At 41.3% G+C, this 16916-nt stretch overlaps 1 protein-coding gene across 2 annotated transcripts in view; it reads right to left on the bottom strand.

Annotated features, from left to right (window-relative positions):
* The window catches only part of atp8b2 (ATPase phospholipid transporting 8B2), a 28974-nt gene that overhangs the window by 8720 nt on the left and 3338 nt on the right, over positions 1-16916 (bottom strand). The window contains exons 2-22 of one of the 2 annotated variants that reach the window (XM_078252919.1): positions 15426-16677; positions 11736-11794; positions 11487-11600; positions 9700-9798; positions 9494-9555; positions 9228-9300; positions 8771-8841; positions 8600-8679; positions 7940-8098; positions 7776-7864; positions 7376-7572; positions 6724-6844; positions 5396-5483; positions 4730-4764; positions 4452-4611; positions 4145-4333; positions 3247-3362; positions 2724-2888; positions 2161-2272; positions 1485-1590; positions 105-336 (exon numbers count right to left, since the gene is read on the bottom strand). In XM_078252919.1, the coding sequence (XP_078109045.1) occupies positions 105-336; positions 1485-1590; positions 2161-2272; positions 2724-2888; positions 3247-3362; positions 4145-4333; positions 4452-4611; positions 4730-4764; positions 5396-5483; positions 6724-6844; positions 7376-7572; positions 7776-7864; positions 7940-8098; positions 8600-8679; positions 8771-8841; positions 9228-9300; positions 9494-9555; positions 9700-9798; positions 11487-11600; positions 11736-11794; positions 15426-15534 (2436 nt within the window). In that variant the 5' untranslated portion in view covers positions 15535-16677. The remainder of the gene's footprint in view (positions 1-104; positions 337-1484; positions 1591-2160; positions 2273-2723; positions 2889-3246; positions 3363-4144; positions 4334-4451; positions 4612-4729; positions 4765-5395; positions 5484-6723; positions 6845-7375; positions 7573-7775; positions 7865-7939; positions 8099-8599; positions 8680-8770; positions 8842-9227; positions 9301-9493; positions 9556-9699; positions 9799-11486; positions 11601-11735; positions 11795-15425; positions 16678-16916) is intronic. The other variant, XM_078252916.1, reaches the window with a different exon arrangement.

Here is a 16916-nt window from a genome sequence, read left to right as displayed (position 1 = left end):
TTTGGCAACTCATTATTTCCTGACAGTTGACAGTTCGATTTTCCATGGCCCCTGCTTGCTTTGTGTATGTGGACTGTGTGAGTATGGGGGCGTGTTATTCATACCAGGCTGTGACCGTTGATTACGAGGGCAAACTCTCCAGAGATGTTGTCCATGAGGTTGGAGGGGGAAGGAGGAGCAGAAGGAGGAGGGCACTGCAGCTGTTTTCCTCCTCCTCCCATACCGTCTCCTTCTTGTGCTTCTTTGAACCCGTTTTCCATGAAACCTCCCTCCATCCCCTCCTCCTTCTCTCCATCTCTGGTTCGTGACAGGTCAATCATCCTTTCCCTCGCCCTCCTGGAGAGGAAGACAAACAAACTCAACATCAACAGGGCTTGTCTATGCCACAAAGACAGAAGCACAACACAACATGAGTATGTAAGGAAGAAATACGATTAATGAAAGAGGAATGGCAGAGAAGTAAAAACAAATCAAAGAAGAGATAAATATAGGACCCTGAAGTTATTGATGATGCTTCAGCCCCTGGCCTACCTCTATGTATCATCCAAATTGCTGCAGTGCTCTGTGCGGTGCTCCAAAAGAGAAACATTTAGATGGCGTCATGGTGTTGCTTTGCTATATATGTTTCGACTATTTGACTCTTGAATGGTAAACCTTTGGCACTTTAAGAAACATTTTGTTTAGCTTAATGTCTTCTTCATTTATGGTATTTTAAAATATTTTAACATTAAGGTTTCATCAGTATGCTTTGTTGTGTGTTGTCGTGTCTTTCCCGTAGCACTATGAGCTAATCCTGGTAAGTTCCTTACAACTTTGATCGTAATGGCAATACAGTTCATAACTCACTCAACTTTTTGCAATTCACACAAGCTACGGGAACTGTAGTATGCAATCGTTAGGCCATGTAAAGTTTTAAGAGACATGATTAAGGGGAAAAACAGTGTGTACTCATACAACATGCAGTGCAGAAGTAGTCACAAGAGCATCAATCACACAGCAAGAAATATCTATGCATTTATATAAGTCATTGAGTTCATTAAGGAGTCAAAAATGAGTAAAATTCAAAACAAGGCAGGATTGTTGCACTAGTATCAATAATGACATCGTCATTGACAGGACACAATCTTTGACATAAACTGGTTTTACACTAGAAATGGTCGATTATTTATTCTTGAAAGAAACTACTATGTATGTAAACTATTAAATATTGCAGCACTTAATTACTGACTTTATAAAACAAACTTTTTGGAGGAGGCAGTGTAGTATATTTGTAGGGCTGTGCTTTTAGATACTTGGTTGGTTGTTTTCATGTGTTAATTTAACTGCAGTGGCTAAATCAAAGCTTTGGTTAAGCACTGGATATTGTTCAGTCACTTTTCTTTTTAACAGTAGTTAAAACACTTTGCTACCACACCTACTCACTCAAACATGTATACACTATTACTCTGCATAGTCTAAACAGACTGAGAGACAGACAGACTGACCCGAGCTCCTGCCGTACGCTCTGGACAGTGTGTCCACTGATGATGAACACCTCGGTCATATCATCTGTCAGCATCTTGCAGGAGTAACCTATATTGACAGCTGTCTCTATGTGAGAGAAAGAGAAAGGGTTACAGGAGAATCATTTCAGCTGAACATGTTGGAGATTCATGATAAAGAGAACAGATGCCAGATTGATAAGTTGAACATCTTTATATCTTTATTCATATGTGAGAAAAGTGATCTAATTTTACTGCCTGGGTGCTTTTTGCTGCTCTACACGCTCTTGCATGTGCAAACACAAATCAATTACATAATTGTGGCTGGCACATGGACATGGCCTTGTTGATGATTGGCCCCTGCTCACACACAACATATATTCTTTCGTCTAAGGGACACAATCTTGATATTGCCTTTCTGCTTCTCAAAGGGTGACAGTTTGGAGGTTCACTATAGAAAACATGTAAAACAATTGTCAAGATGCATGCTGGTTAAATCTAAGTAGAATGTCATTGTTCCATCTCTAGAAATCTGCAAGTTTGCTTGGTTTTATGTTGACCATTCTGGCCAATTTCATTCATTTGTTTGTTTTTTTTGTGTGCAAATTATCGGGCTTTTCAACAACTGCGTGCAAACTAAGTGAAACTGAAAGCGTGTGTAAAATTGTGTGCGTCTCACCCTGCTTGTCTCCAGTGAGAACCCAGATCTTAATGTTAGCCAGAGAGAGGACAGCGATGGTCTCTGGGACACCTTCCTGCAGCTTGTCCTCTATAGCTGTGGCACCCAGGAGCTAGACACACACACACACACACACACACACACACACACACACACACACACACACACACACACACACACACACATATTCCAGTTATCGTACCAGTAGGGAATTCAAGAAGGGAATAAAAACAATTACTTAACTTATGACTTAACCTGGCTTACCAGTTCAATTCAATTCAACTCTTTAAATAACCATCAATGAAACAACAACCTGCACTGAGAAGCTCTGACAGTGTGGTTTAGCAACAGTAAAAGAAAGGAATTTCCCCTCACTAATTAGAGTCTGGACGAAACCAATAAAACCAAAAGTTCCCTTTTTATAGTGCCATTTTTGTAACTTGTTTGCAGAAGGAAGTGAACATAAAAACAAAAGGCTTACTGTAATGTTCCAAACAAAGAAAATGGAAGTCAGACACACACGCATCACACATGTATGCACAGTCTCAGACCAAGTCACTAACCATCATATCTTGTTCTATCTGCTCATACGCCGCTGCCAGTCGGTCATCTCTGCAGTTGGCGGCTTTGTCAGCGCAGCGGTGGCTCTCTGACCACGCTTCCCACTCGTCCTCTGACAGGTCCCTGTATGCCAGAGCTAGCGTCCGCAAACCATCTGCTGCATACTCCTAGAGCCAAATATATATATATATATATATATATATATATATATATATATATATATATATATATATATATACAGACATGTACAAACACAAACATATACACACATTCTGACATGAGGGTACACATGAGGAGAAACAATGAAGTCCTATTAGGTTGATTGTATTCCAAAATCATTAGGTCCAAATTTAGGCCAAAAATGTCAGTGTCTGCCACATGTCAAGGTGATATACAGTATCTGATCAGGAAAAAGTAGATGCAAAATAAAGGATTAGACACTTACAGCTGTTTTCAGATTAAAGGACACTAGATGGCAGTATAGCTCCATCTATGAGTTAATGTGCTTGTTGTGTGTTTACTCACATTGAGGTGGTCTGAGGTGATATTCATCAGTTCCTGGTTACAGGGGTGGAGTCTCTCCAGCAGCACAGTGTCAGCTCCTTTACAGTACAGACAGATCCTGCCTTCTGGGTTACGCACTGAAAATGAATAACAGAGTGTAATGAAGATAAAATATTTCAAGAAATCCATACAGCTCATCCATCACCTTCAAATAACCAGACTCCTCTTTCTCAAGTTCAACAAATGTCGTTCCTGCATACAGTAGGGTGACACAGGCTGTCTGCTGCACTGATGTATGAACATGCTCGTGGTCTCGCTGCTCTGTTACTAGACCAAAGTTGTTGCTAAGGAAAGGGTGATTTATGACCAGTGGTTTCTGGGCATTTTTCCAGCACCTTACAAGAGGACCAATCACAGGAACACACAGTGAAATCTCACGGAGGGATAAAATGTAAACATGACTAATAGCCTATCTCCTGTCAGTTTGTAGGAGTGTGGATCATGATTTAAATAGGCCTACATAGTTTTTTGATTTAAACATAAAGCTGAACTCATCAGATAAGTCCACTGCAGTGAAGGCCAATTCTTGTTAATGGCATCCAAAGTATAAAAGAAGGGTGTAAATAGTCCAAGATCCCAGGTTTAAAGTGATTTTCACCTGTCCCTGTACAGCCAACATTGTGTTTTCTGCTGCAACAAAGTGCTCAACATTGTAAGCCTATAGTAAGTTATGACAAGCGAAAAGTCTTCAGGCAATAGAAAATGAGGCGAAAAATAGGGAGAATACACACATTATACCCCAGAGTCCCTTTAAATATGAAGAAAATAGTTTAACTACAGAGTTGTTATTTTGCAGATGGGGTAATAATTTCACCCAGATTTATTTTTTAATCCAATTTCCTACCCACTTTGTATGTACCTATAACAGACATCCTCTTGCGTATGTTGTTGAAGTCAAGTATGGCGAGCAGAGTGTAGGTGACAGGTCGTCCCATCTCTGTGGTGGTTATCGTCCCAGGTGTTCGGGAGCGAAACACAAAGCCAAAGTTTCGAGCTGCTGTCACTAGAGCGCCCTCATCTGGAGACTGAGCTTTATAAAACAGCTCTCCTGGGAAGACAGATAAAATGATGATGAATTTTGGACGATAAATAACGGACAGATGGTGTGTTGGTGTCATTGCTACCATTTAACCCCCGAGATTCCTCTCTTCCCTTCCCTCGCTCACCCTCGCTCTTCTCCTCACTCATGACGGTGTGACAGAGGGAGAGCAGGCGGAAAAACTTGTGAGTGTGTGTGTCTCCCACTTTCACTGATTCCAGCAGGGTGTCGTCATAGAAACAGAAGTTGGGGTCCGCCAGGGGGTTGAAGGGAGTGAAGTCCAATCTCTGAAAATAAATTTTGAATCAGGGACTTTGATAATACGCCATAAACTAGTACATACATATGGATGCATGTGAATGTGTGTTTCAGTAAAAAAATTAATTAAAAGAAATGGCTACTTACTTTCGGCTGAGGTCCCAACGGGTCTGTTCCTTCACCTAACACAGTAACACACACACACACACACACACACACACACACACACACACACACACACACACACACACACACACACACATGCGTAAGACTTTGTTGTGTATTTAATATATGTGTGTGCATAGTGAGTACACTCAGTGGCCACTTTATTAGGGACACCTACACAATCTAATGCAATACGATACAGCTGTTCTACCATAAAGTCTGCTTTTATGATACCTATAATGTTCAGGTATTTTTGACACTGTCATAGAGGTGTTAATTCAAGTATGTGTTTTATTCAGGTCAGCATTAGTGCATATTATTCATTGGTGTTTCTAATATTTTGCCAGCTCATGTATGTAAGTAAGGAGGACAAAAACATAATGTAGTCCAGTACAACACCAACCTTAACTGTGTCCTCAATAATAACGAAAATCAAAATTACTCATTTCTGACAATGTCTACAAAAACTGAACATTAGAAACTTCGTAAAGATTGAATTTATGCCAGAACAGTTGTACTTAATTGCAATAGACTGTATAGGTGTTTTTAATAAAGTGGCCATTTAGTGTATGTGTGTGTGTGTGTGTGTGTGTGTGTGTGTGTGTGTGTGTGTGTGTGTGTGTGTGTGTGTGTGTGTGTGTGTGTTACCATAAGTCTTTCCATTGATGGAGCACTTATTGAAGCTCATGATGTTCTGAGTGAGAGTTCCAGTCTTGTCACTGAAGATGTATTCAACCTAAAGGAAAATAATTTAATTGTAACACTAAATTTAAAATTACACAGAAAAAGTAATTTTTGTAAAATTATTGTAAATTACAAGTAAGATTAAAGCTATGTTTTAAAAACATTGTTGTATTCTGAAATAAAAATAAAGAACTTTAAATGGACCGAAACTATCTTCTACTTGTGATAAGGGAAAGAGTATTTCTGATTGATATGCATGAAATGGTTTTATGATGGAGGATTTCTTTATTTCTTTTCTTTTGACTGCTTATACTGAACAATATAAGCCCAAAACAAATATGTGAAGCCGCCTCGTCTCTGAATTTAGACTCCTTTCAGTCTGCAGGTGTATTTCATTTGTGAAGTAAAAAAAAAAAGCGGCTCCCTCATTCAGTTACTGCAAAATTGATTGAAAAAGTAATAGAAATGCATCTTTAAAAGAATGTACGATTAATTAACTAAGCATCAGGAAAGCAACAGACAATAGGATGAATGTAGGATTGAGGGGCAGAATAGACAATCAATAAATGAAATATCAATATTAGTGCTGTTAGTTAAACGTGTTATTAACGGCGTTAAGGCAAACCCATTTTAACGGCGTCAATTTTTTTATCGCGACATTAACGTTCTTTTTGGCATAGCAAACTTTGTAGTTTTTTTCACATGCTGTTGCAACAACTAGTAACGTTAGAAAAACTACAACACCACACCGGATCTAGCTAGACTGGAAACAAAACAACAGGCACGCCGCACACACTAGTTTGGGTTTGCGAGCCGGCCAAAGAGTAGTAGGCTAACGTTACGTTTTGAGTGGATGGCGAGCGGGAGACGCCGAAATGGATGCCAATAGGATTCTGAATGGAAAGTTTACTTTTAAAAAGTTGCCAAATGGTTCCATTGACAAGACCAAAGTGATCTGTGTGTTTTTTCGTTGTGAACTGAGCTATCATCGCAGCACGTCCAGTCTGAACTTGATGGCCATCACACAGCTGATGCGAAATCTCGGCCCCCTCGTCAAAGCCAGGCGACAAAAGCACAAAGCAAGCCCATCCACTTTTCCATGTTGATAAGAGCAGTATAATGAGAAAAAATAATTGGACAAAAAGAAATCTAGGGACATTTAGAATAGATAAAAATGTGTAAAAAATTAATTGCGAGTTAACTATGACATTAATGCGAAATATTTTAATCGTTTGACAGCACTAATCAATATCACACGCAGAGACTGCTGTATTGTAAGTGCCGATGCCCACCTGGCCCAACTCCTCATTCAGAGTGGTGGTCCTGGCCTCAGCTGGTGTGTTGCACTGTGAGCAGAACATCTGCTGGTCCCAGTTAATGAAGTAGCTGTGACCCAGCCTGATCACCTCCACGCTGACACACAGACAGGTGAGAAAGGGACATGGTTACAATAACAGTAGAGTAAAAGTCATCGAACGTACTGCCAATTGAGGTTCTACAACGCTATACATTGACAACAGAGCGACTGGACAACAACATTCTCATTGGTTAGTACTTTAGGTTAGCCTGTAGTGGCACACAGAGCAATTTGTCACACCCATGCGCTAGTCAGGGAGTAGTGTATGTAAAAACTTTGAGTCTATTAGATCAGGGGTGTAGGGACTGCAGTAGTGGTTCGGAAATGGGGGAGCAGAGGAAACAGTTTTTAGGGCTTCATCTGCAGCTTTCTTACCTGAAAGGGAATCTCTGCAGACAACATATACAAACAGTGTCACACAAAGCTTAATATATTATATAAGAAGGAAATACACAACATATTTGGTCTCAACAGCAGTCTGCTAAGATATTAGCATTGCACCACTTCTGTTCATTTTTTGTGATTCATATTTGCCTTTCATCACTCTAATATACACACTTTTTGTGTGGACTTGGACTTCTCCTCACCTGACATATAGAGAGATAGGCACCACAGTGTTGAGAATGATGACGTAGGACCAGAAGGAGAGGAAGGCCGAGAACAGGAAGTTGTCCACAGGAGGGTCCCAGGGCAGATAGCTCTGAAACAGGGAGCCCACCTCTCTCTCCCACACTGCGTTACCTACAGCCAGGATCACACCCATACACACCAGGAAGCCAAAGATCTGATGGAAACACAGATGGAGAAACAACACAGACAGAGTAAGAAAGAGTACAATTAGATATCTTACATTTGAATCTATGGTCAGTTGAGCCCAAATTAGGATACAATAGAGGAGATATATGAAACTAGATTCAAGCCACTGAGATCACGTCCTGAAATAGTGACTGTATGAGCTATGAAAGTGAGAGGTTTGGGATGTCCTACCCAGAGGACCAGAGTGTTCATCAGGCGATCGATGCTCGTACGCTTAAACTTGGTGCGACCACTGTTCTGCATGAGCTTGGTATCTGGGCCTGAGGCAAAAACAGGGAAATTTAGACCTGCTCTACACATCACATACATACTTTCGCACACAAATATACACAGACCTGCAAAGATGACCAGACCGTAGCAGGCCTCCGTGTTGCGAAGGACACATCCTCGTAGCAGCATGTTCTGGTTGGTTAGGGTGTATTTCTTGTCTCTCCAGTATAGAGTCCCACAGAAACGATCCAGCTTGTTGTTGGGAGGCTCACACACCACCTCACCTTCACACACACAAGCACATACAGATCTAAATCATATGCTATATCATACATGTTCACCAAATACAATTACAGGATTGGGTTTGTTTTCTTAGCTGTTTGATGTAGTGTAGAATTAATCAGCCACGTGACATCACTCCGTTATCATAGACAAAGGCCGAAACATACACCTTTCGTAAGTTGATACGAGGCAAAGTGTGGGTTGATTTGCTGCAGTAATGCATTTTCTGCAGCAGGTGAGGAGAGAGTGTGGGTGCGCTGTGCTAACACAAAAGTATTTTGTTGTGTGAGACTAGTGGGCGGATGATGATCTGTGAGGCTGTCGTTCAATGCTTCAATGCATGGGAGGGAAGAAAGTGTGTGCTTTTTCTGTTCATGTGCAAGGGTGTGAAGTTGGATAAAGTTTGTGTTAAACACTGAAACCTGTTGACCTACATATTATCGAGAAAGGAAGATGAACCAAACCAGAATTGAGAAAAGAGGATGAGTTTTCTCACAACTCACCATCGAACAAAGCCAAGTTGTTCGGGTCTCCAAGTGCAGATGTCACTGAGACAGACTGACGAACCTTCATATTGCTCTCTCTGCAAGATAATACAGCAAACAGCGATTTAGAGGTGGTGTCCTGTTGCTTCTGCAGATTGTGAGGTACTATGGTAACATGTGTTTTCTGACCCGTCCAGCTCGGCTGTCTCAATGTAACAGAGTCCGTGAGGTTCGCTGCTGGACAACAGGAGCAGGTCAGCCTGAAAATAGATACAATATCTGAACATCCACTGCACTGCACTGAAGGTACAGGAACAACATTAGCAAGGCCCAGATGGCACAGTGATGATACATGAGAGTATTTGCATCTGCAAACAAGTTAGTAATTAACAACAGTAGGTAGTGTCCCTTAATAAGGAACATACTGTACTGAAATCCATTTAGCAAAAGCATTTGGTCTACAATACAGTATAAATAGCCTTCATGATAACATGCATATATAGATGGTTACAGGCTGATCCCTGAACATTTCACTGCTAGGTAGGTAGATGAAGTAGTCTTAATTAAAATGTGCCATACAAGACTACTGATCACTGTGTATGTGCTTGTGCATGCTGATGTACATCACTGTGATGGGGACACTTACTGCCACAAACTGGTTGTTTTCCAGTTTAATGATATCTCCTACTCGAACGTTCATCCACTTTTCATTCTGTAGCCTGAAACAGACAGAGAGAAAAACAAAAAAGAGAGATAAGACTTAGATAAGCTAAACAATCGTTGCAATTAAGAAAACCTCCCAAAGAAAGTCTGATAAAACTTGAATAGTTAAGTTTACAATCAGCAAATTTAGTTTAGGAAACAAAAGCCCTGGAGAGTGCATAGTTGCAAATGACGAGACAGGAGACTCACGAGCCACGGATGAGGACCTGAGACTGACGGTTGTTCACTTGGTTGTCGCTCTTGTGACGAAACTGCAGGAGACAGAGATTTATGTGAGCTTTTCAATAGCTGAGTCAAGCCCACCATATTTAGGAGGCCACTTGTTAGTGTGCTACATTCAAAGTAGTGTCTGCTAGAAATAACTTTTTGTGCGGTGCATAAAAAAACATGCTCACATAGTCGTCTGTGGCATCCTTAACTGCGGTGATGCTCAGCACAAGAGCTAGAGGCACAATGGTAGTGAACCAGGAAAGGGAGGAAATCTGAGGTATTAACTAGACAGAGGCAGAGAGAAGGTTGATGTGCAGATTAGTTTGAAAACAGACACAAAGGCAGAGTGTGATCAGAGATAGCTACATCTGACCCGGGCCTAGCTACACAGCAGACCGCTCAGCTTCTAAAAACCTGAGTGCACCTGACTGTACCATACTGGGTATTTAGGTACTGGTACAATGGTTCCAGTTCATTTAGTGGGTTTAAGAAGCACTAAGGTTGTACAATTGTCAATTGAAAAGTCTATTGAAAGAATATATAATCCTTCACCTGAGGTACTTAAAACACAACAAGACTAAGAGTCAGCTGCCATGCTGTAAGGCTGTACTTAATGACAGCATGCTAACATGCTGATGTTTAGCAGGTACAATTTTTTTTACCATGTTCACTATCTTAATTTAGCATGTTAGCAAGCTAATATTTGCAAATTAGCATTAGGCACAATGTACAGCTGAGGTTGATGCCACTAGCTTTATGACTAGAATTTAGTCATAAACTAAAGTATTGGACAAATTTCAATTTTAACCTGCTGGATGAGAAAAAGTCGACGATCACCAAAGTCATTAGGATTCATCCTCTGGGGACCATACATGTTTGCCAGCCCTACAACCATGCTGCTGGCGACAAACACAAAACTGTCAACAAATTCACACGATGTTGAAAAGGTTGAATGTCAAAACTGTGAAACTTGGGTTGTAAAACCTTTTTGCAACTTGTGACTCAGCCGACTGGTGTTCATGTGAAACTTGTGTTTGGTAGGATGTGTTTTCAGGTCCTTCAACTGCAGAAAACTGTTGCTAACTAATTCTGCTTGTTGTCACACTCGCACAACAGATTTGTTTTTAAAGATTATTTTTTGGGGCATTTTAGGCCTTTATTGATATATGACAGCTGAAGACATGAAAGGAGAGAGAGAGGGGGAATGACATGCAGCAAAAGGCCGCAGGGCGGAGGCGAACCTGCTGCATCTAGGAGTAAACCTCTATATATGGACGCATGCTCTACCAAGTGAACTACCCAGGCGCCCAAATAACTGGATTTTGAATGTGTTTCATATTGCCGTCTACTAATATGTTTTACCTTACCTGTTATAATCATTTATTATCACCTATTAGAACCTGGAAGGGGTGATGCAGGACCCTTACGTGAAGCCCATTTCAGGCTGATTCAAGTCCCCTCTGTGCATTATCACCCATGACCCTGTCGGGGTGAATGGCTCGCTCTCGATTTCTGAGGACTATGGTTAACTGCTCCTCAGATCTCTGCAGGGTAAATCCAGACAGCTAGCTAGACTATCTGTTGAATCTGAGTTTTCTGTTGCACGACTAAAACAACTTTTAAACGTACACATGTTCCACCAAAACAAGTTCCTTCCTGAGGCTATTTTGCAGTGGCACCGTTCCCCCGTCCGGCGCTTAACGCCACCCATGACAATTGTGATTGGTTTAAAGAAATGCCAATAAACCAGAGCACGTTTTTCTCTCATCCCGGAATGCTGTGTGGACTAGCCAGCCAAATTCAATTCATTGAATTATCTCAAGCCAACTATCTCTCTCTCTCGCTCTCTCTCTCGCTCTCTCTCTCTCTCTCTCTCTCTCTCTCTCTCTCCCTGTGCCATGTGTAGGCCTACATCCCTCTATTCCATCCCGTCATCCCATTCAGTATTCATCCCTTTAGTTCCTCTTCTCACCTGCAGTATGAGCAGGAAAAGAAAGTAGGTGTTGGCTACTTCCTGGAACTGCTCAAACAAGTTGACTGGCAGAAAGGTGACGATGTTGTACTTGGATGTCATAATGCAGTTACTCTGGATGAGGAAGAGGGGAAAAAAAATTATACAGGCTCTCACAATATTTCAGTTGATTTGCTTCAAAGATTAAAATACTCTCTCTAATATTATATGACCATATTTTGGAACATGCACAGGAGAAAACTGTCTTACAGCGTACTGAAACTTTTCGTTGTACTCTCTGTCATTGGCTCTGACCCTTCTCTCCTCCTCTGCAAGAACACAAAATGAGGATGATATCACAACAAAAATATATACAATACATAAAGCGCTCAATGGTGTTTTTTGCCTCCAACAGTGCCTTCCAGGCAGCTAACCCTAACCTTAACCCTAAACATAACCATTGCCACGCTGCCTGGGAGGAGACGTTGGGGACAAAAAACACCAAAGACCACATAAAGCACCCAAACATCTGCATCTCTGTGTGTCAAAGTGCATAACAGGACACATTGTAATTCCTAAAGAATGTCAATATCAGTAAAATCCTCTAGAGACATGGACAGACAAAGAGAGTTAAGGAGACAGATAGTCCACTATGTTTGTGCATTTATTTATAAATCAATGAAGCTGGAGTGGTCTGCTGGAGGTTCTGTTATTAGTATTGGGTCAGACACAGTCATTCTGTCTCACATACACACACACACACACACCCAGAACTAATAATCAGACCAATTACCTCTGATCTTTAATTATCTGCTGCCTCTGTCTTTTAATGGCCAAATGTGCAATCTGGAACAGATACGCAACTCAAAACCTTGAATGTGTGTGTACATCTGTATGAGTCAACAGGATTACTGGGAGCCATTACAGGTAGTCACAGATAAAGTATTGAATCCAGTGTACTCACGACTTAAATCTATAGAGAATAGTAGTAAAACAGTGACATTTATTTTTCTCCCCTCTTGACCCTGCTCTTTATCCTCTTGCTGTTTTTAGGCTTCTGTTTATGCTGAAGCACGGTAGTTTGGGAGTTTCCATCCTCCTCCACCAGGCCTGTCTCCTCTAATATTGATGAGACTGCTTTTTAAATGAAATGACTGGCCTGTTTTGCACAGGGCTGTACAGAATTCACATGCACGCACACGCACAGATATAAAATTCAGGGCCAAAAGCACATGTTTTGCACAGAGGTACTGCACTGTACTAAAACCACTAAGTCCTCAACAAACTTTTGACTGATGACTGAGAGGCAATGAGGTGCCACAGGAAAGGACATCACACAACAGAGGCCTGCCTCATAATCACATGCACACACATAAACAAAGACCCTGTGGTTTCCTGTGTTTCTGCAGCACTGTGAAGCCATGTTTTATCTTAGTCTCTGCCGTACCAAACAAACACAGGCCACTTAAAGAGATCCCATAAGGTAACCTTTGTTGTTACAGGTTATAAGACATATTTGATGCAGCAGATGAGCTCCAGTCAACTACAGACCAGCTGGGCTGTTGTCACATTGGATTTAGTCAAGTTAGAAAATACAAATTATTTGCCATCTCTCCCTTTGTTTCACATTTTAAGTTGCTACCAGGTGCTAATGTCATGTAACAGAACGAGTGGACAATATCCTCTATCACAGTGTGTTGAATATTTAATATTTTTGTATTTTATATTGCAATATTGACATATACTGTATTTCATATTAGGTAGTAGTAGTACATTTTCTGCTGAGAAAATGTTTATTGATAAAATAACCACACAGGAACATCTGTTATGTTAACAATTTGCTTGCATGTTCAAGACCTTACAAATCAAGGTACTCCATCACATTGATGCAAAAATCATGAAATATTTCCATAAAGTAGTCCTGGTCATTAATTGGCAATATTCCCCACAAATGCAGCCCAAAATATAAAAGCAATAGCTTGTACAGTATAAATATAACAAAATCAAATTAAAATCATCTCAACGTATAGACCACATTGTAACTAACAATAAACGATAGCTCTCTTCTAAAAATAAGCTAAACTATTCTTGTTTTTTGTTAAAATATTCCCTTTAGAACTTTACAGACTGTAGCTGAGTGGCAGCAGGAGAAAATAAGTACACCTGCAGCATAAGATAAAGTGTTTTAGTGCATCACCCGACTCCTATCTACTCTGTATAAAGTGAATTTGAGAGGGGGAATGTCACAGCTGTTAGATTTTAATTGCACCATATAAGAATCCAGCTGTGCTGATGATATTCGATATGCCCTCTCTTCTAAACTCGGGTTAGTATAACAATATCAGATTTGTCTGTTTGTGTAGGTGCACATCCTTTAACATCTATTCTGTTGAAACTCTTCCAATCCTGTCCCTCGTCTTTCCTTTTCCCTCGGGCACGTCTCACATCTACCTGAAGGTTGTTACATTGCTTTCTGGGGGAAGTGTTCACCAGAGAGCTGTGTCTGACAGGCAGTGCCAAAGCTGCATTAACCCTCCACAAAGAGGGCAAGATGCTTGTGCCAGGTAAGCACAGAGACACTGATGTCAGGACCAGGCAGTGCCTGTCCCAGCTGTGCGAGCTGTCCAACCCAAGCTGAATGCAAGAGCATCTTTAGCAAACTGCCCATTAGGCTAAGTGTTTGATGTCTCTGACAGCTTCAAGGGCATTAGAAGCCCTGACGCACACTCAATGCTGCACAGCAAGTCGGTATAAATCTATAAAGCTCCATTACTGAGAAACTTTCAGTTTCAGGCTTACTCTGCTGCGAGCGGAAGGTTTACATACACATTATTAACACTAAAATACTTTCATCATACTATTTTACACATAATGAATAAATGTAGTCTAATCCAAAAGCAGTCGTTTTTTTCATCCCTGTCTCTTTAACACCCTTCCCCTCCTTGGCTGGACATGTGAGGGCACGTGCCACAGCTCAGAATCTCTTTATGCCTCCATGAGCAATACACACTCTCACAACACAGTGAACGCAGACTGAAGTCATAACAACAATAACCAAAGAGCACAGCCAATGTGAGCTATGAAAAATGCCATTGTCATTGCCATGACTAAACCTAAGTCAGGACCAGGCTCAGTGCAGACGTGATCATCGCTCACTGTGGCTGATTTAACACACACACACACACACACACAAACACAGTGATCTAATTTGTTGGAAAACGATGCGGGTGACACAGTGACAGACTACTGTTGGACTGGAGGTCAAATGAAGGTGCACAGTGTGATTTGTGATAGTTAAGCTAAGGAATAAGGATACAGACAAGGCAGTGCAGTGACAGCAGAGGCTGGCGCCTGGAAGATTGATCAGTGTCTCAGGCAACAGAGACAACAAGGACATCATCCTTATGCAAAATTCAGATTCAGATAACTTGTTTTGCACAGATTCATAATCAGCACTAATCAGCAATGAGTTTGAGTCACATTAGACCATGGATGTATTATAAGAACGCATCAGACAGGTTATCTCCTGGGACATAGGACTGAAAACAGAAAAATAACAAAGGTGACAATGATCCCAAAACACTGGTTGGCAGTGAAAAAGGGAAGACATAACCTAATTATTGAGTATGTAGAACGACAATTATTGTTATTTTGCGGTTATTAAATCTACTGTTTGGCAGTTGATGTCAGATGCTGATGTCTAATAAAACGCATACATGCAAAATGATAAGGTGTAGGCTACAGTGTACACACACATACACAAACACATTTAATTATAACATGAGGTGAGGGAGATGAAGAAGAAGGAATGAAACTCTGACTCAGTTGAAATTAGGATGAGAAATGATGTTTATTTGAAGAACAGTGAGATGTACAACAACAACTTGATGATGATGAAGACTGCGGGACAATATTAAGCTCAATTACACGCAGCCTTTAGATTGTCACACAAACTCATACCTGTCCACTTCTTTGTCGATTTGGCTCCATTTAGTCCCTTCTGTTTCTTTCTTTTCAGGGGGAGAACTAGTGGAAACCATTTGTCCGGGATGTCTTTCGGTACTGTCATCTTGACTTTTCTAACAGTCGCAGTCTAAATTCTTGTTGTGCGCTGTTTAAATGACCGCCGCATCTCCGCAAGGACGCGGGGATGAAGCTTCGGTCCCAACTTCAATCAAGTTGGATTAATCGGGCACCGTCCCATCCCTGCCTCTCTGTTGCTTCCTCTCTCGATAGCCTCTCCAAACACACGCACACACTGACAAACACTTGGTCCATCCCTTGCTCTGTTTTCTTTCTCTCCTGCCGCAGAAACACTGAGGTCATTTTTATAATAAGGCCAATCAGCAGCTCCACAGTTAATAAATCGCTAGGCAGAGTTATATGTATTATAAATATTAAATACGTAGGTTGTAGACTTGTTTATATAGCCTACAGTAGCTTAGCTTAGGCCTATCCAAGGATGTAAAGTTTTTGTCTCGATGACGCACATACGAAAATCACAAGTGTTTGATCAATTCTGCACCACAGCAGCCTCATCAATCAACTGACGCACCATGTGCAAAGTCTGCACCGTCAGCTCAAGTCTCATCCACAACGTAAACACTGTCCGCTGTAAGCATTACGTAACCACATAGGCTCTGGGTTACCTTGGCAACCGCCTCTGCAGGGATCCCACAGCTGAGCGAGTCGCTGGATGAGGAAACTGGGCGCCATTTTGGATCTAAGGAGCATCAGCGTATTGGAGCATGGCTGTGACGTTTAGAGCCAAAGTGGCTCGTGCAGCAGTCCAGTTTCCTGCCCGTTTTTAAGGGAGAAGGTGCACTGCAGTGGGCAGGGCCAGGCAGGTGCCAGTGCACGTGCTGTGCGGCAAGCCTCGTGCCTATACATTAAAGATGCCTATCACACGCTTTCTCTCTATCTCTCTCTCTCTCTCTCTCTCTCTCTCTCTCTCTCTCTCTCTCACACACACACACACACACACACACACACACACACACACACACACACACACACACACACACAGACCATTTGGTCTGTTAGAGCCATAATAAGGAAACTGACTGTAGGCTATTTATTTTTGACAGAACAGGAAATATAGTGTAAGAGTGGATGACATGCATGACTACAAAATTGCATCCAAGGAAAACCCCAACAAAAATCAATGCCATTGCACACTGCAGCTGTGTATCAGCGTTTGCAGGTCTTCAACCTGCAAATAATGACAGCATAGCATATAAAAGACAAACTTTACAATCAAATGTAAAATGTATTTCCATGTCAAAATGTGACTCATGGGGCTCCTTAATGTCCTGCAATGCATCCTTGATGCTAAGATCTCTGAGGCTCTGCCCGCCAACCATACATGTAGGACTATCACTGTCCCACTGTGGTCCCCTTTGCACTTGGCAATAATATGTATCTTTTATTCAGACTGACTGTGGATATTAA

Source organism: Sander vitreus, chromosome 6, assembly GCF_031162955.1.
Source record: "Sander vitreus isolate 19-12246 chromosome 6, sanVit1, whole genome shotgun sequence".
NCBI classification, from domain to species: Eukaryota; Metazoa; Chordata; class Actinopteri; order Perciformes; family Percidae; genus Sander; species Sander vitreus.
The sequence above is the reverse complement of the archived record's forward strand: the minus strand, read 5'-3'. Positions and strand labels throughout refer to the sequence as shown.